A 19,033-nucleotide genomic window follows, 5' to 3' on the forward strand; every position below is an offset into this window, starting at 1 on the left:
TTATCCCTCCCTTCTTTTCCTTGTTAACCATAAGATTGTTTTCTACATCTGTAACTCTTATCTCTCTTTTGTAAAGAAGTTCATTTGTACCTTTTTTTAGATTCCACATACAAGCTATATCATATGGTATTTGTCCTTCTCTGACTTACTTCACTCAGTGTGACAATCTCTAGGTCCATCCATGTTGGAGCAAATGGCATTATTTTGTTCTTTTTAATGGCTGAGTAGTATTCCATTATATATGTGTATCATATATATATGTATACCACATCTTTTTTATCCATTCACCTGTCGATGGACATTTAGGTTGCTTTCTTGCCTTGGCTATTGTAAATAGTGCTGCAGTGAACATTGGGGTACATGTATCTTTTTGGAAGAAACATAAAAAATGAATTAGAAATAACTAAGGCTTATGAGCTCCTTGGAGAAATAGCTGATTCTAGCACTGAGGTAGGAAAAGTACAAGATAAGCCTAGAACAACTTGTAGTGCCAGAAAGTAAGGAAGTGCTCACTGATGGAAACAGGTCAAGAGATACAGCAGACAGTTTGTAAGGGCTACCACTGTCCAAACCTGGGATAATTTCAACATCAAAATAAATAATGGTAGCAAAAGATTATAAGTATTCATGAGTTCATACTGATACAAACAGAAGGAGAAAGGAATGCTCTTCCTTACAGTAGAATACCAACTAATTAAAATATAGAAGCAAAGATGGGATTAGAAAAATCACCATTTGGCAATCATCATATTAATAAGTAATTCAGTCAATCATCAGTTCTCTAAGACTCATAGGTGAAAGTTTTTGAGAGCAGGATCTTTTGTCTCAAAGTATCTCCCAATCACCTGCTTATTAGTCAACCATAAGTTAGGTCTTACGGTAGAGAAACTTGACACACAACACCTAAACCAAATAATCAAAGGTCATATTGCTAGTAAAGAGACTAACCAGCAGCCTGTGCTTATGTGATGTACTGAGAACTCACCTGGACATCTGTGGTATTCTTGCCAAAAGTATATAATCTGGACTTAATCATAAGAAAAAGACAAATTCAAATTGAGAGACATACTACAAAATAACTTACCTGAAGTATTCCAAAATGTCAACATCATGAAATAAAAAAAAAAAATTTAGGAATTTGTCTCTGTCATATGTCTTAAAGATATGACAGCTTTTACAATACATCATCTTGGATTTTCTTTTACTATGAAGGACATTAAAATGAAAGTTGCTCAGTCATGTCTGACTGTTTGCAACCCCATGGATAGATAGTCCATGGAATTCTCCAAACCAGAATACTTGAGTGGGTAGCTGTTCCCTTCAGGGGATCTTCCCAACCCACAGATCGAATTCAGGTCTCCCACATTGCAGGCGGATTCTTTACCAGCTGAGCCACAAGGGAAGCCCAAGAATATTAGATGGGTAGCCTATCCCTTCTCCATTGAATCTTCCCAACCCAGGAGTCAAACCGGAGTCTCCTGCATTGCAGACAGATTCTTTACCAGCTGAGCTGCCAGGGAAGCCATTATTGGAACAAATGATGAAATCCAAATAAGATCTGTAGATTAGATAGCAGCATTGTATAAATGTTAATTTCCAGATTTTGATAATTATATTGTGGTTTTGTAAGAGGATTTCTGGTTTAGAAGAAGCAACACTGAAATATTTAGGGATACAGGGGCATCATGTTTCCCAGTGGCTCAGTGGTAAAGAACCCACTTGCAATACAGGAGATGTGGGTTCAATCACTGGATCAGGAAGATTTTCTAGAGGAGGATATGACAACCCACTCCAGTATTCTTGCTTAGGAAATGCCATGGACAGAGAGGCCTGGCAGGCCACAGTCTGGGGTCACAAAGCATCAGACACGACTGAACGACTAAGCATGCATGGTCATCAGTTTTGCAGCTTACTCTGATGAAACAGTTCAGAAAAACATTCATGCCTACACATGTACATGCATAGAAAACAAATGTAAAATATAAATATGCAGGAGATCTAGGTCAGGAGTATCTGGAAATCTTTGTACCCTTCTTGTAGCATGTGTTATTCATAGTAACATTAATAACAACAAACACCATGCCCAGTGCCTACTCAATGCCAGGTATTGTGCTGTTTATGTTTATTTTTTCTCACCATACATTGATCTCCTCTTCCTCTGAATTCCTAGTACTAATAATTTGCAGGTTCCTGACAATACCTCTGACTTCTGGCTACCGCTGTGGTCTCAGTCCTCTTGTATTACTTGTATGACTAAAACACTTGATATAGTGATCATATCTAAAGGTTTCTCCTCTATGTGATATTTCTAAGAAATATCAAAACGTGAGCTCTAATTGAAAATCTTGCATTGTTATTTAACTTTTAAGTTATAAAATATAAATAAATATAAATATAGCTATTATTGCACATAGCATATAGTGCTATGTATATATAGATGCTTAAGTTTTAAATATAGACTTGATGACTCAGTGTTATAGAAATACATAAAGATAACTGATTGGAGTTGTAATGTAAGTATTTGAACATTTTTGGAGACGTCCACTGTCCAGATAACTGATCTGCAAATACTCATTAAAAAACCTGCTATATGTCTGGAACTGGTGCTTAGCTTTGTAGTCATTACCAACACTTAACTCTTCTCCTCAGTCTTTCCTTCTCTTTTTCAAGGCTTTAACTGTTATCTCTGTATTAATTATACTCTCACATTTTGATTTTTTTATAATTTATTTTGTTGAAGTATAGTTGATTTCCAGTATTGTGTTAATTTCTGCTCTATAGCAAAGTGATTCAGTTCTGTATACATCCTTTTATTTTCTTTTCCATGATGGTTTATCATAAGATATTGAATATATAGTTCCCTGTGCTATACAGTAGGACCTTGTTGTTTAACATTTTCTATAAAATGGTTTGCATTTGCTAATCCCAAACTCCCAGTTCATCCCTCCCTGACCTCCCCTCCTCCTTGGCAACCACATCTATTCTCTATGCCTGTGAGTCTGTTTCTGTTTGGTAGATAAGTTCATTTGTATCACATTTCAGATTCCACAAAATAAGTCTTGCACTTTCATTTTATTCTCATATTTCCAACTTGTATAAAATACCTATTTGACGTTTGGTTTTCACCTTAAACGTCATATATTCAAATCTTCTCTGACCGTGTCTCTCAGGCTTGAGAACTTGTGATCATAGTTCAGTGCTCTTCAGAGGACATCAACTCTGGCTCATGTAAGCAAATAAGGAATTTATTGGAAGGCTATTGAGAAATGGATAGGACTACATCCACTGTCCCTGCGTCTTTATAAATCCTGCTTTAAATTCCAAGTTCAGACATCCATTTGACTAGCTTTAGGTCAGTCATAGGCCCTAAAATTCCAAAGACGATGACTGTCTTAAGTCCAAAAAAGAGGGGTTGTATGTATACATATGACTGCTTCACTTTGCTGTACAGTAGAAACTAACACAACATTGTAAAGTAACTATACTCCAATAAAAAATTTTTTATAAAAGAAAGATCTGCCTTTTCAGTTTTCTGAGAGATGGGTTCCTGGCTCCCATTAAGGCTCATACATACATAGGAAGAGCCCCCAAACTTGGGAAAGGAACTTGAATTCTAAGTAGCCAAGTAAACAATACTTATCTCCTCTCTCCTTCTCTCTCTCAAACTTACATTCTGATAGTCACCAAGTGACTTCTTTCAGATGACTCCTAATTCTTCCAAATCTCCACTGCTGTCTTGATAATTCCAGTTAGCCTTCTCTCAACTCACAAATTTTGATTATGTTAATTTTGTGGGAATAGAATTCATTATATTGTTAATAAAATGTCAGGCATTATGCTAAGGGCTTGACCTACATTGTTTCATTTCATCTTCCTAGCAACTTTCAGAGCTGTATGTTATTACTGCCCTCTTTTACAGAAGAGGATACTGAGACAGAGAAGTTAAATAACTTTTCTAGGCTCACACAGCTAATTAGCGATGGACTCAAGATGCAGATAGGCATTTTGACTTTGGACACTGTACTCCGCTTAATCCCCATGTTAACTCTTCTGTTAACATGCCACTGCTCTGCTCCAAAGCTTCAGCAATCTTTATTTCTTTACTGCATTAAGTATAAATTCCTCTCTCTAGGTTTCAAGACTTTCTGTAATCTGGCCTTTGCAGTTTGACCAAATTTATTTCTAAGTCTCTCTTAATAATCAAATACTCTGAGGTTCTGTCCTATTCAAGCTATCTTCCAAGGCCTTATCTTATTCCCAATGTCTTCATAATGAAGAGCAATTTGCATTAGTTAGATAGGAGTCTTGATTATTGAGTTCTTGGTCCCTTCATATATCTGTTTAGTATAGACCCCCCAAATGAGCTAGTAATGGTTTTCTAAATACCCACTAAAATGATATCAGGATATATTTGTACTTACTTCTTTTTTAAAGGTCAATCCTTCAGTATAAATTAGGGAAATTCCAAGCTTTTACATAGGATTTTTACAATTACTAAGATTTTGTTATTTGGAGATAATATTTTTTAAGATACATGTTTCAGATTTTAAAATCTTACATCTTTAAGAATTTGATATTAACAAAAGAATTTTTAGTTACTAGTTCATATGACTCTGATACTGCTTAGTGAACTGGATCTAAAAGGAATAACTTAAAATACAAATTAGGAGAGATAATTAGCAGGGCCTTTTTATTTGAGGAAGAAAGAAGATTTTAAGGTCAAGTTTAGAGTGATAATTCAAGTATACTATTACATAAAATATTTGTATCAGTAAAGTCTCATTTTGGCTAAAAATCACAAAGATTATTCAAATTCAAAAATATTTTTCAATAGCTGCTATATGCAACAGAGTCTATTATATGACATTTGAGAATGCTACGATGGAAAAAGACTCAGTATTTATCACAAATAACTTAAAACTTTTATAAGGTAAATAAAAATAGTAAAACTAATTTAGGGAAAATGTATGCATACACACAGCCCTGGTGTCTCAGCAATAAAGAGTCTGCCTGCCTGCAAAGAGACTCGGTAGGAGCTATGGGTTCAGTTCCTAGGTCTGGAAGATCCCCTGGAGAAGGAAATGACAACCCACTGCAGTATTCTTGCCTGGAAAATCCCATGGACAGAGCAGCTTGGCGGGCTGCAGTCCATGGGGTTGCAAAAGAACCAGACACAACTTATCAACTAAACAACAACAAAAGTATGCATACACACACGTATTAAAGACTTTCAAGGTTTCTTGCCATATGTATAATGGCAAAACTATTTCTAAATTTTAGGACACATCAATAGCATCAGTGCTCTGATGACCTAAGTTGTGACAAATATTTTAGAATAATGTCTTGATTGTAGTGCTATAAGAATAGCACTGATTGCATGTTGTATTAGAGGCTTAGAAGAGAGAAGTAAAGTAGATACTAATTGAACTGTTTATAACTGAGGGTTTTCCTCTATTTCTTTGCATTGATCACTGAAGAAGGCTTACTTATCTCTCCTTGCTATTCTTTGGAACTCTGCATTCAAATGGGTATATCTTTCCTTTTCTCCTTTGCTTTTCACTTCTCTTCTTTTCACAGTTATTTGTAAGGCCTCCTCAGACACCCATTTTGCTTTTTTGCATTTCTTTTTCTTGGTGATGGTCTTGATTCCTGTCTCCTGTACAATGTCATGAACCTCTGTCCATAGCTCATCAAGCACTCTGTCTATCAGATCTAGTCTCTTAAATCTGTTTCTCACTTCCATTGTATACTCATAAGTGATTTGATTTAAGTCATACCTGAATGATCTAGTGGTTTTCTCCACTTTCTTCAATTTCAGTCTGAATCTGGCAATAAGGAGTTCATGATCTGAGCCACAGTCAGCTCCTGGTCCTGTTTTGCTGACTGTATAGAGCTTCTCCACCTTTGGCTGCAAAGAATATAATCAGTCTTATTTCGGTGTCGACCATCTGGTGATGTCCATGTGTAGAGTCTTCCCTTGTGTTGTTGGAAGAGGGTGTTTCTATGACCAATGTGTTCTCTTGGCAGAAGTCTATTAGCCTTTGCCCTGCTTCATTGTGTACTCCAAGGCTAAATTTGCCTGTTACTCCAGGTGTTTCTTGACTTCCTCCTTTTGCATTCCAGTCCCCTATATTGAAAAGGACACCTTTTTTAGGTGTTAGTTCTAAAAGGTCTTATAGGTCTTCATAGAACCGTTCAACTTCAGCTTCTTCAGTGTTACTGGTCAGGGCATAGACTTGGATTACCATGATATTGAATGGTTTGCCTTTGAAACAGAGACCATTCTGTCATTTTTGAGATTGCATCCAAGTACTGCATTTTGGACTCTTTTGTTGACCATGATAACTACTCCATTTCTTCTAAGGGATTCCTGCCTGCAGTAGTAGATATAATGGTCAACTGAGTTAAATTCACCCATTCCAGTCCGTCTTAGTTTGCTGATTCCTAGAATGAATGTCGATGTTCACTCTTGTCATCTCCTGTTTGACCACTTCCAGCTTGCCTTGATTCATGGACCTAATAACATTCCAGGTTCCTATGCAATATTGCTCTTTATAACATTGAACCTTGCTTCTATCACCAGTCACATCCACAACTGGGTGGTGTTTTTGCTTTGGCTCCATCCCTTCATTCTTTCTGGTGTTATTTCTCCACTGATCTCCAGTAGCATATTGGGCACCTAATGACCTGGGGAGTTCCTCTTTCGGTATCCTATCATTTTGCCTTTTCATACTGTTCATGGGGTTCTCAAGGCAAGAATACTGAAGTGGTTTGCCATTACTTCTCCAGTGGACCACATTCTGTCAGACCTCTCCACCATGACCCGTCAGTCTTATGTGGCCCCCCACACAGCATGGCTTAGTTCCATGAGTTAGACAAGGCTGTGGTCCATGTGATCAGATTGACCTGTTGTCTGTGATTGTGGTTTCAGTCTGTCTACCCTCTGATGCCCTCTCTCAGTGCCTACCATCTTACTTGGGTTTCTCTTACCTTGGATGTGGGGTCTTTATTCATGGCTGCTCCAGCAAAGCGCAGCCACTGCTCCTTACCTTGGACGTAGGGTAGCTCCTCTCGGCCACCGCCAAGAATGGGAAAGACTAGAGATCTCTTCAAGAAAATTAGAGATACCAAGGGAACATTTCATGAAAAGATGGGCACAGTAAAGGACAGAAATGGTAGGGACCTAACAGAAGCAGAAGATATTAAGAAGAGGTGGCAGGAATACACAGAGGAATTGTACAAAAGGGATCTTGATGACCCAGATGATCACAATGGTGTGATCACTCACCTAGAGCCAGACATCCTGGAATGTGAAGTCAAGTGGGCCTTAGGAAGCATCACTACGAACAAAGCTAGTGGAGGTGATGGAATTCCAGTTGAGCCATTTCAAATTCTGGAAGATGATGCTGTAAAAGTGCTGCACTCAGTATGCCAGCAAATTTGGAAAACTCAGCAGTGGCCACAGGACTGGAAAAGGTCAGTTTTCATTCTAATCCAAAAGAAAGGCAATGCCAAAGAATGCTCAAACTACCGCACAATTGCACTCATCTCACACGCTAGTAAAGTGATGCTTAAAATTCTCCAAGCCAGGCTTCAACAATACGTGAACCCTGAATTTCCAGATGTTCAAGCTGGTTTTAGAAAAGGCAGAGGAACCAGAGATCAAATTGCCAACATCCACTGGATCATGGAAAAAGCAAGAGAGTTCCAGAAAAACATCTCTTTCTGCTTTATTGACTATGCCAAAGCCTTTGACTATGTGGATCACAATAAACTGGAAAATTCTGAAAGAGATGGGAATACCAGACCAACTAACCTGCCTCTTGAGAAACCTGTATGCAGGTCAGGAAGCAACAGTTAGAACTGGACATGGAACAACAGACTGGTTCCAAATAGGAAAAGGAGTGTGTCAAGGCTGTATATTGTCACCCTGCTTATTTAACTTATACGCAGAGTACATCGTGAGAAACGCAGGGCTGGAAGAGCACAAGCCGGAATCAGGATTGCTGGAGAAATATCAGTAACCTCAGATATGCAGATGACACCACCCTTATGGCAGAAAGTAAAGAAGAACTAAAACGCCTCTTGATGAAAGTGAAAGAGGAGTGTGAAAAAGTTGGCTTAAAGCTCAACATTCAGAAAACGAAGATCATGGCATCTGGCCCCATCACTTCATGGGAAATAGATGGAGAAACAGTGGAAACAGTGTCAGACTTTATTTTTTTGGGCTCCCAAATCACTGCAGATGGTGACTGCAGCCATGAAATTAAAAGATGCTTGCTCCTTGGAATAAAAGTTATGACCAACCTAGATAGCATATTCAAAAGCAGAGACATTACTTTGCCAACAAAGGTCCGTCTAGTCAAAGCTATGGTTTTTTCATTGGTCATGTATGGATGTGACAGTTGGTCTATAAAGAAAGCTGAGTGCCGAAGAATTGATGCTTTTGAACTGTGGTGTTGGAGAAGATTCTTGAGAGTCCCTTGGACTGCAAGGAGATCCAACCTGTCCATCCTAAAGGAGATCAGTCCTGGGTGTTCATTGGAAGGACTGATGTTGAAGCTGAAACTCTTAATATTTTGGCCACCTGATGCCAAGAGCTGACTCATTGGAAAAGACCCTGATGCTGAGAAAGATTGAGGGCAGGAGGAGAAGGGAATGACAGAGGATGAGATGGTTGGATGGCATCACAGACTCAATGGACATGGATTTGGGTGGATTCCAGGAGTTGCTGATGGACAGGGAGGCCTGGTGTGCTTTGGTTCATGGGGTCACAAAGAGTCAAACATGACTGAGTGACTGAACTGAACTGAACTAACTGAGGACTGGCTCTTTGTTTAGAGGAGTAGGTCTTTTTTTTTTTTCTTTTCCTTAACTCCACTGTTCTTACTTCATAAAGAAAACAGAAAGAGTTCTTTGGATCTTCTAATTCTTGATAACATGTAGACACCATCATTCCCTAAACTTCCCACACTTAGGATTCTCAAAGCCTTGCATCCACTCTTAAGCTCTTGTCCTTCCTGATTTTGGTGAAGTGTGTATCCTCTCGTCTTCCTGTGAAAGCCAGCCTCTCACCTGGGCCCTGATACTGCCCTTTCCAGCCTTCTGAGGACCTCTCACTGTTAAATAGGAGCCCTTCGTCTCCTGTATTTTCAGCTTCCTTCCCCACAGCTGGATCCTTCCCATTAACTCAGGTTTATCCACTTTTAAAAACAAAACAAAACTTCCCTCAGCCCACCAACTAATTCTTACCTCTCTCCACCTTTTTGAAGCCAGACTTCTTAGAGGAATGACTGATGCTCATTTTCTCCATTTCCTCACCTCCTAGTCCTGCCTCAACTGCTCAAACAAAGGACTCTCCCGAAAGTCATGAATGACCTCCATGTAGCTAAATTCAGTCATACTTTTTAGTCTTCCTCTTACTTGATCCTCTCAGCAGCTGTGCCCTTTTTTACTTTGGCTTCCATTGTGCTGAACTACCCTGCTTTCTTTTCTTCTGGCTGTTGCTTCTCAGCCCTCTTTGACAGACAGTCCTTTCTCACTTGACCTTCTAGTACCAGAGTCTGGTGTATGCACTAGAGAATAGAAGGAGATGAGGGCAGGGATACAAGCAAGATTGAGATCGTGCAGGTGCTTATTGAAACATATTAGAAATATTATTGTCAGTGCTAATCTTATACTTTTATATCTCTAAGTTCATAAAATACTCAATGATGGTGAGTTTTTTGTATGCATAACTTCTTTCTGTTACTATTAAGGAGCAACAAGCATCGAAAAGTATGATCTTCGTACAAATATGTGGACTCCTGTAGCAAATATGAATGGGCGGAGGCTGCAGTTCGGCGTTGCAGTGTTAGATGACAAACTGTACGTGGTTGGAGGAAGAGATGGACTGAAGACTTTGAATACTGTAGAATGCTACAACCCTAAAACAAAAACTTGGAGTGTGATGCCTCCTATGTCTACACATAGGCATGGCCTTGGTGAGATAACTGCAGATTTGTTCATACTTTCATGTATAGGCCTGTATGGCATTTTCACATTCTTTACCTGGCAGATCAGTGTCGCAGCTGCTGAGCCAACAGCAGTCACCAGCATTCCCTTATGCTGCCTGTTATCTGAGAAGCAGAAGCAGAGAAAACAAGCATGTATATGTGCAGCCAGCACAAGTGAAAACATGAATATTTAAGAATTACGGTGTAGCACGATGGACTGACAAGCCAGCATTTGACATGTGTGTTCTATGTTGACATTTAATGTTATCTAATTGAAATGCTTATTTAAAAATCTTTAGCATTTTTTAATATATATTCCTTTGTTTTTAAGCAGAAATGAATAAGATGCAGAAAAATTTTGAGGTAGCACAGAGAATGTCATGATAGAGACTCTTCATTCTTTAATTCAGTAATTCACTGTGCAAATATTGATTTGCATGTGCTGTGTGCCATGCTCTCTGTTCTGTAGGTATATAAAGATGAGGAAGACACTGTCTTTATCTTCAAGAAACTGATGACTCATTCTGAAATGGACAGAAGAGAATTTAGGGATCTTGTATCAGATGAATTCTCTTTTCTCATAGAAAAAAATGGAAAGAATTGTTTGCTGAGAGTGAAGAGGTGGCTATATTATAAAATTAGATGGGGCTTGAAATGTGTGTGTATCACCCAGATTTTGCTATATAACAAACTACTCCAAAACTTAGAAGCTTAAACTAAGAATCATTTCTTTAGCTCATGAATCTGTGCATCAGCTGGGCAGTTCTTCTGGTCTGGGCTGACTTAGATTTCTGCTGGATTTTCTCATGGATCTGGAGTAGGCGGGCAGGCTGGTTGGTGGTTGATCTAGAATGGCCTCCCTCACATGTATAGTGGTACACAGGCTATCAGCCTAGGCACCAGAGGCAATTGGGCCACATGCCTCTGTCATTCAGGCTAGCCCAGTATTTTTCTCATGGTGGCAGTCACAGGGTTTCAAAAGCAGCAAGAGAAGGTAAGTCCCAATGTACACACATTTTCCGAGCTGCTTCTTGCCTCATTTTTGCTAATATCCCATTGGCTAAAATAAGTCACGTGGGCAAGCTCTGATTCAAAAGGTAGAAAAACAGACTCCACTTCTTGATGGGAGGACCTACAGGATCACATTGCAAATAGACATGTCTTCTGGGAGAGGGAGAATTTGTTACCATATTATCAATTTATCACAGTTTTGGAAAAGGCTTAAAATCATTGCAATAAAGAATTTGATAGGTTATCATAAAAGATGAATGAGTTACAGTGAAGAGATAGTTAAGTTTAGATAGCATGGCTTTATACTATACCCAGTTTATTAATACTGAGCACCAGATTAGAGATTGCCCAAAATGCCAATGAAAATTATCTAGGCATGAAGCTTGGTATGGTAATGGGAATAGCAAAAGATCAAAGAGATAAGGGATTCTACTAGTTGCAGTTAGCTTTCAATGAAAGATGATCTTAAATTTCAAGTTAGATAAGGAAGTAAAACCAGAGTTAGGGCTAAGGTACTGAGAGAGGAGCTTAAAATTAACTACATGAAATTCAGCAACCAAAACTAAAACAGTAATCTTGAATCCATAAAATCAATTATTCAGTTCAGTTAAGTCACTCAGTCATGTCTGGCTCTTTGCGACCCCATGGATTGCAGCATGCCAGGCGTCCCTGTCCATCACCAACTCCTGGAGTTCACCCATACTCACTTCCATCGAGTTGGTGATGCCATCCAGCCATCTCATCCTCTGTTGTCCCCTTCTCCTCCTGCCCCCAATCCTTCCCAGCATCAGAGTCTTTTCCAGTGAGTCAACTCTTCGCATGAGGTGGCCAAAGTACTGGAGTTTCAGCTTCAGCATCAGTCCTTCAAAAGAACACCCAGGACTGATCTCCTTTAGAATGGACTGGTTGGATCTCCTTGCAGTCCAAGGGACACTCAAGAGTCTTCTCCAACACCACAGTTCAAAAGCAGCAATTCTTCGGCGCTCAGCTTTCTTCACAGTCCAACTCTCACATCCATACATGACCACAGGAAAAACCATAGCCTTGACTAGACGGACCTTTGTTGGCAACTATTACATAGGCACAAAATGAGAAGATGTATCTTAAAAGCAGCATGAACGAGGCTTTTACATTTGTGTTGAGCATAAAATCCAGGGTCAAAAGTATGATTCAGCTGCAAATGTTCCTCTATTATGGGGAAAAGAAAGTGAATTCTAACTTAATGTAATTTCTTATAGTATATAGAATGAGAATAGCCATTATCTACCTATGTCTTATACAGATGAGGTTGTGCATGGGATACTATCGTTAGTTCTAGGTTCCATACAAAAGAGTTTATTGAACTGTAGCAAGTTCAAAGGAGAATGACTATATCATTCAAAGTGTCTTCTTTAAGCCTTTATTTCCATTTTGTGTTGCTGAGAACAGCTTTGTTCTTACTAATTTACCTTATAATGTTTTAAACATTATTTAAAATAATGTGTGAACTTACAGAAGAAATCTTAAGTAAATTTTAAATTACTTAATTATACTCACACACACATGTAAAAGTATAAAATTGTCTATGTTTTAGGTATATTTGGAGATAGATAGGCAATCTCCTATAGCTAGTACTGGTAGGACACAAATGAGTAGAATGGTTTGTTGATTTGGTTTTTGCATGGACGGTGACTGTGTCATCTGGTTATGATTTCACAAAAATAGATGTCTTTGTATCACAATATTTGTATTTTGGCCTTCAAGTGATATGTATTTATATTTCACTTGACTATGGTCATGTCATGCTGCTGCTGCTGTTGCTAAGTCACTTCCCCAAACCCTCCACTGGCTTTCCGTCTCATTTAGAGTAGAATCCAAAGTCCTTACAATTGTCCCGACCACTACATGATCTGAGTCCACCCTTCCCCTCATCCACTACTCTCTCCCCCTTGCTCACCAACTGGCCTCCTAGCTGTGTATACCACAGACACACCAAACATGCCTCAGGGCCTTTGTATACACTAGTCCTTTTATCTCACCTTCTCTTCCCCTAGATACCTTCAAGCCTGGTTTCCTAACTTCATTCACATTTCTGTTCAAACATCACTCCATCCGACAGGTCTCCCTGATCCTCTCTACCCTTTTCCTTTATTCCCAAGTAAAATATTAGATCCATCAGGGCAGAGCCCTTATCTATAATGCTCTATTAAGTACCTGGCACATGGTAGAAGCTCAGTAGCTGTTTGCTGAATAAATGAACATATGAATCTGACTTGGTTCTCTTGTGATGAATCAGACCAATATATTGTGGTATCAAATCTAACTAGAGCAAAATCTCATAATTTGAATTAAAGGAAGAAAGGAATAAAATTGCTGTTTTCAAATATATTGTAAATCCAAATTGTTGAAAATTGTTCTAAATATGGCAAAATTGTGCATATTGTATGCTTTTTAAATAACTTTCCCCAGTTGGGCCTGAAAATGCTGCCTCTAAAACTTTTAAGACCAGAATTACAGTGCTATTTCTCCCTCTTACCCACCCACCTATCTATCAAGAAGAGCTGTGTTCCTTATAACCAATATCTTGGTCATAAATTTTTGCTCAGTTAAATTTGCTTCTTAAAGGTTCATTTTACTTATATTTCAATGAAAGATTTTTCAGTTTGCTTCTTTCCTGTCTCCTTGTAGGCGTGGCTGTACTGGAAGGTCCTATGTATGCAGTAGGAGGACACGATGGTTGGAGCTATCTGAATACAGTGGAAAGATGGGACCCTCAGGCTCGCCAGTGGAACTTTGTTGCTACTATGTCCACTCCCAGGAGCACAGTTGGTGTGGCTGTACTAAGTGGAAAGTAAGGATATATTTAAAGTTCCACTTAAATGTATCAGGCTATAGCATGTCCAACTTAAAGATACATAGAAATCATGAGAGAAATATTTTGAATGATGTAAACAAACTTTTTAGTGTCTTTTTTATAATAGTTCTAAATATAAGTAGCTCAACATTAGTTAGGGTTTTATTTTGATATACAGATATTATAAATTTCTAGTTAAGTAAATTTTATATAAGTATTCAATATAGTCAAAATCTGATGGTTTATATAACTTGAAAAGTTTTTTTTTTTTTTTTTTTTTACTTTACAATTCTGTATTGGTTTTGCCATACATTGACATGAATCCACCACGGGTGTACATGCGTTCCCAAACCTGAACCCCCCTCCCACCCCCCCTCCCCACAACATCTCTCTAAGTTATATAGTCTCGCTCATATTTCTCTAAATAATTCCTTCCATCTCTTCTACTGATTTTTCCTTACTTAAATATGTGTGTGTTTTAGTCATGCAGTTGTGTTTGATTCCTTGCAACCCCATGGACTGTAGACCGCCCGGCTCCTCTGTCCATGGGATTTTCCAGGCAGGAATATTGGAATGGGTTGCCATTTCCTTCTCCGGGGGATCTTCCCAACCCAGGGACTGAACCCAGATCTCCTGCACTGGCAGGTGGAGTCTTTACCAGTGAGCTGTGGGGGAAGCCTTGCCTTATTTAATGCTTCTTTCTTATCTTGGTAAACTGCTGAATACTAGAATGCATTTAGAAATAAGTGTTTCTTTGTTTCTTGTCTGCTCTAAATAAACATATTTGATAGAGCCACCACTAATAGCTCTTGGTTACTCAAAGACTGAAACATATAGTATCTTTTTCAGGCCTTTCTTCCATAAAATGAAGACCTATATGGTTATTAAATAAAAGTTGTTATATAACTTTACTTATTCAAAATGCTTTATCATCATCTCCAGAAAGAGAAAAGAATAAAGGTTAAAATATATAGAAGCTTAAAATTATTTGTAGGATTGTTACTGATTATTAAAAGATTTAGATTTTATAGATGATGAAGTACAGGCAGATAGAGATTAAATAACTTGTCCAAAGTCACAGCTAGTAAGTGATAAGTGGTAGAACCAGGATTCAAACCCAGAGAGTCTGGCTCAGGGTCCATTCTCTTAATGACTGTACTATACCACTTTTCACAAGGAAGACCCAGGAATTCACTGTGAAGAGCGTAGAGTACCTGAAAACCTATTATACTGTGCATGTATATATGTGTTTTTAGTTATTGACATTTTCTAGCTGTTGATTTCTTCTAACATTCTGTGATCCGTATTTATATAATTACTCTACCAAGTATTAGTTTAAGATGAGGACAGTTTACTGTTAAGGCAGTAACATCAAAAAAAGTTTTTAACATAAAATTTTAACAGGTTAAAGTTTCAAATAAATTTCAAATTCCATGCTATTAATATATTTTAAGTTTAAAACAAGATACTGCTGCAACTATATTTTACTGTTTAAGATATGTTATCTTATTATTTAAGAACCAGTCTGAAACCTGGGTTCGATCCCTGGTCAGAAAGATCCCCTGGAGAAGTATTTGATCCCACTCCAGTATTCTTGCCTGGAGAATTCCATGGACAGAGGAGCCTGGCAGGCTACAGTCTGTGGAGTCACAAAGAGTCAGACATTACTAAGCAACTAACACTTCACTTCACTTGAGTGGCACAGGTACTACAAATTATGAATTAAAATTATGAAATATGTCTTTTAAATATGTATATCTACCCAAATATAAATACTTAGAGTTTTAATGGGTAGAAATTTGATATAGTTCAAATGCTATTTCTTAAGAATTAAAAGATAGCTGAATATTAACTAAGGCATCCATAAATTCAAAATGTGTAAGCTTTTGTACATCCAGTAAGCTGAATTTATTATTTTACAAAAAAACTGATAGAAAAATATCTACAAAGAGTTTCCCAGGTGAATAGTAAGTCTAAGAAGATTTTGTGCTTAATAAAAAATATTCATATGTCCAAATATTTAAAATATTTTACATATTTTAAGATAAGAGTAAACATATTTTTAATTAGGGCCTCCCTGGTGGCTCAGTGGTAAAGAATTCACCTACCTGCCAATGCTGGAGACTTGAGTTCTATCCCTGGGCTGGGAAAATCCCACATGCCATAAGGCAACTAAGCCTGTGTGCCACAACTACTGAGGCTATGCTCTAGGGCCTGTGAGCCATAACTACTGAGCCCATGTTTCAACATTACTGAAGTCTGCACACCCTAGAGCTGTGCTCTGCAACAAGAGGAGCCACCACAATTAGCAGTACTCATACCACAACTAGAGAGTAACCCCTGCTCACTGCAATTAGAGCAAAGCTCACACACCAATGAAGACCTAGCACAACCAAAAATAAATAAATAAAATTATTTTTTAAAATAATATTTTTATTAGTGCAGTAGTAATAATATAATTAATAATAATCTTAGTGCAGTGTATTGATTGATAATGAATTTCTATTGGTTTACTAGGCAACATTTAGAACATTAACATACCAATGAATATAGATATGGTATTTTAATGTCCTAAACATTGTCTAGTAGATGAGTGTATTTGAATTGATAGTTCTGTTCTCATATTTCACTATTATAAATACATCCCAGATGATTATTGACTGTACAACTGCTCATTAATGTAATGTTGTCCTGCTTCTGCTTCATACTGGGTGACCACATGCAAGTTTCTTAATCTCCACGAAACCCAGTTTCTTTACCTGTGAAACAAGGATACAAATAGTTTGTCATAGGATCACTGTAATGATTAAATTAATACATGTAGAGTGCCTCGCCTGTGGTAGTGCTCAGTGAAGGTTAGTTTCTTTTATTTATCATCAAGTCCTATCTTAGCTATTTAAGAAATGTCATGGTATATTTATATACCATCTGTTACCTGTTTTAAGACACACTTTAACATCTCTAAAATTGTGATGTATTCTACAGTCAGTGGTAACTTGTCAGTTAGATGGCAGCTATGAAAAGGTTGTCTTTGCTCACGTGAGTTTATGTTTTCTTTTCTATGTATGTACAGAATGATATGTAATATATACAAATATGATATATACATGTGCATATATATATAGAGATTGACAGTATTTCTTATAACTGATGACACCCTGAATTCAATGAAATATCATAAGAATAACCTCTCTGTCCTATGCATAATGATAGGACTCTCTTATTTACCATTCAATTTGTTCTTTTTATAGACTTTATGCAGTTGGTGGTCGTGATGGAAGTTCCTGTCTCAAGTCAGTAGAATGTTTTGATCCTCACACTAATAAGTGGACACTGTGTGCACAAATGTCAAAAAGGAGAGGGGGAGTAGGAGTCACTACCTGGAATGGACTGCTGTATGCCATTGGAGGACACGACGCGCCTGCGTCCAACTTGACTTCCAGGCTGTCTGACTGCGTGGAGAGGTATTTCCTGTGAAAGAAAACTAGGAATGAATAAACAAACCTAAGCTCTGACACTTCCACACAAATTAATAACTCCTTTTTTGTTTGTTTTTATCTTTTTAAATTTTAATTGGAGGCTGATTGATTACTTTACAATATTGTGGTGGTTCTCTTGCCTGGAAAATCCCGTGGTTGGAGGAGCCTGGAAGGCTGCAGTCCATGGGGTCGCTAAGAGTCGGACATGACTGAGCAACTTCATTTTCACTTTTCACTTTCATGCATCGGAGAAGGAAATGGTAACCCACTCCAGTATTCTTGCCTGGAGAATCCCAGGGACGGTGGAGCCTGGTGGGCTGCGGTCTATGGGGTCGCACAGAGTCGGACACGACTGAAGCGACTTAGCAGCAGCAGCAGCATTGTGGTTGTTTTTGCCATACATTCACATGAATCAGCCATGGGTGTACATGTGTTCCCGACCCTGACCCTCCCTCCCACCTCCCTCCCCATCCCATCCCTCTTGGTCATCCCAGTGCACTCTGAGCACCCTGCCTCATGCATCAAACCTGGACTGGCGATCTATTTCACACATGATAATATACATGTTTCCGTGCTATTCTCAAATCATCCCACCCTCGCCTTCTCCAACTTGAGCACCCACAAACAAGGCAGTTCATTATGAACTGTGTAAATACTGGGTGGTCTGCTCAGGCTATCTCTTGATCTGTCTCCAGCAGCCCCTTCAGAGTCTTCCCTCAGTGTTACCTTAGAATTGATTACATAATTCATTAATTGAATCCTATGACAAACATTTAGTGTATACCTTAATTTTGTACTGGATATTGTACCTAATAAGAAAAGGAGTCTGATTAATTTTACAGAGAATGAATTAGGAGCTGGAAGCCAAATAAGTGAAAAGGAGAAGGGATATTTCTGACATGTTTTGATATAAAATGAAGTAGTATGAAATAGTAAAAGAAAATAAAGGGCTAGTAAGACTTAAAACTTGAACAAGTTATCCATGTTCAGAACTCATATATGGGTATAGGTAAAGAGCCTGACGTCAGCAGAAGCTCTGGACAGTGGTTCAGGCCCCCATCTTCTGTGTGATCAGTGGGATGGAGAGAATTGAAGGGATTTAGGAAGTAGATTCAGTAGGAGTGTGTATGAACACACTAGAAAGGTATGTGTTTCATTCAGGAAACTGGAAGGCAGCCACTGTCACTGGAGAACACAGAACGATAAAAAGTGGCAGGACAGTAGTAGGGGGAGGTCGGGGAAGATCCTGTAGAGTCTTGAAGCCCTGTTAAGGATCTTGGATTTTAAAGAGCAATGAAATGTTAACGAATAGGTGTAGGTGTGTGAATTATTTAGTAAATTATAAATGACTAAAAGAAGGATAAAAAATGAAGGTTTGTTGATGACAGTGAGTGCTTTCTATGAAATAATAAGCAGAGTTGGTGTTTTTTGAAAAAGCAAGATAGTTAACACCTATGTTTCACCTGTGTCAGGGAGAAAATAATTCAGACTTTGCCTGCTGCATGTTAAAATCCAGGAAAGATATATGGAAGTGTTTAAATACTTTGTCCCATAAATTACAGGCCCACTATAGGACCGCACCCAGTGAAAAGCTGTTCACTAATACAAGAAGCTTATATAAGTCATTTGGAAGCAATATAAGTCATCTTAGCATAGTATATCTGCTCTTAGACAATTTGGGAGCAGTTCTAGTTAACATACTTCATGAAAGGGAC

General features: G+C 38.2%; 1 protein-coding gene across 3 annotated transcripts in view; it reads left to right on the forward strand.

Moving 5' to 3' along the window:
- The window catches only part of KLHL5 (kelch like family member 5), a 90,550-nt gene that overhangs the window by 64,824 nt on the left and 6,693 nt on the right, over positions 1–19,033 (forward strand). For all 3 annotated transcript variants that reach the window (XM_040238028.1, XM_040238026.1, XM_040238027.1), the window contains 3 exons: positions 9,759–9,983; positions 13,674–13,836; positions 17,091–17,303. In XM_040238028.1, the coding sequence (XP_040093962.1) occupies positions 9,759–9,983; positions 13,674–13,836; positions 17,091–17,303 (601 nt within the window). The remainder of the gene's footprint in view (positions 1–9,758; positions 9,984–13,673; positions 13,837–17,090; positions 17,304–19,033) is intronic.

This window comes from Oryx dammah, unplaced genomic scaffold (genome assembly GCF_014754425.2).
Source record: "Oryx dammah isolate SB20612 unplaced genomic scaffold, SCBI_Odam_1.1 HiC_scaffold_3, whole genome shotgun sequence".
Lineage (NCBI taxonomy): Eukaryota > Metazoa > Chordata > Mammalia > Artiodactyla > Bovidae > Oryx > Oryx dammah.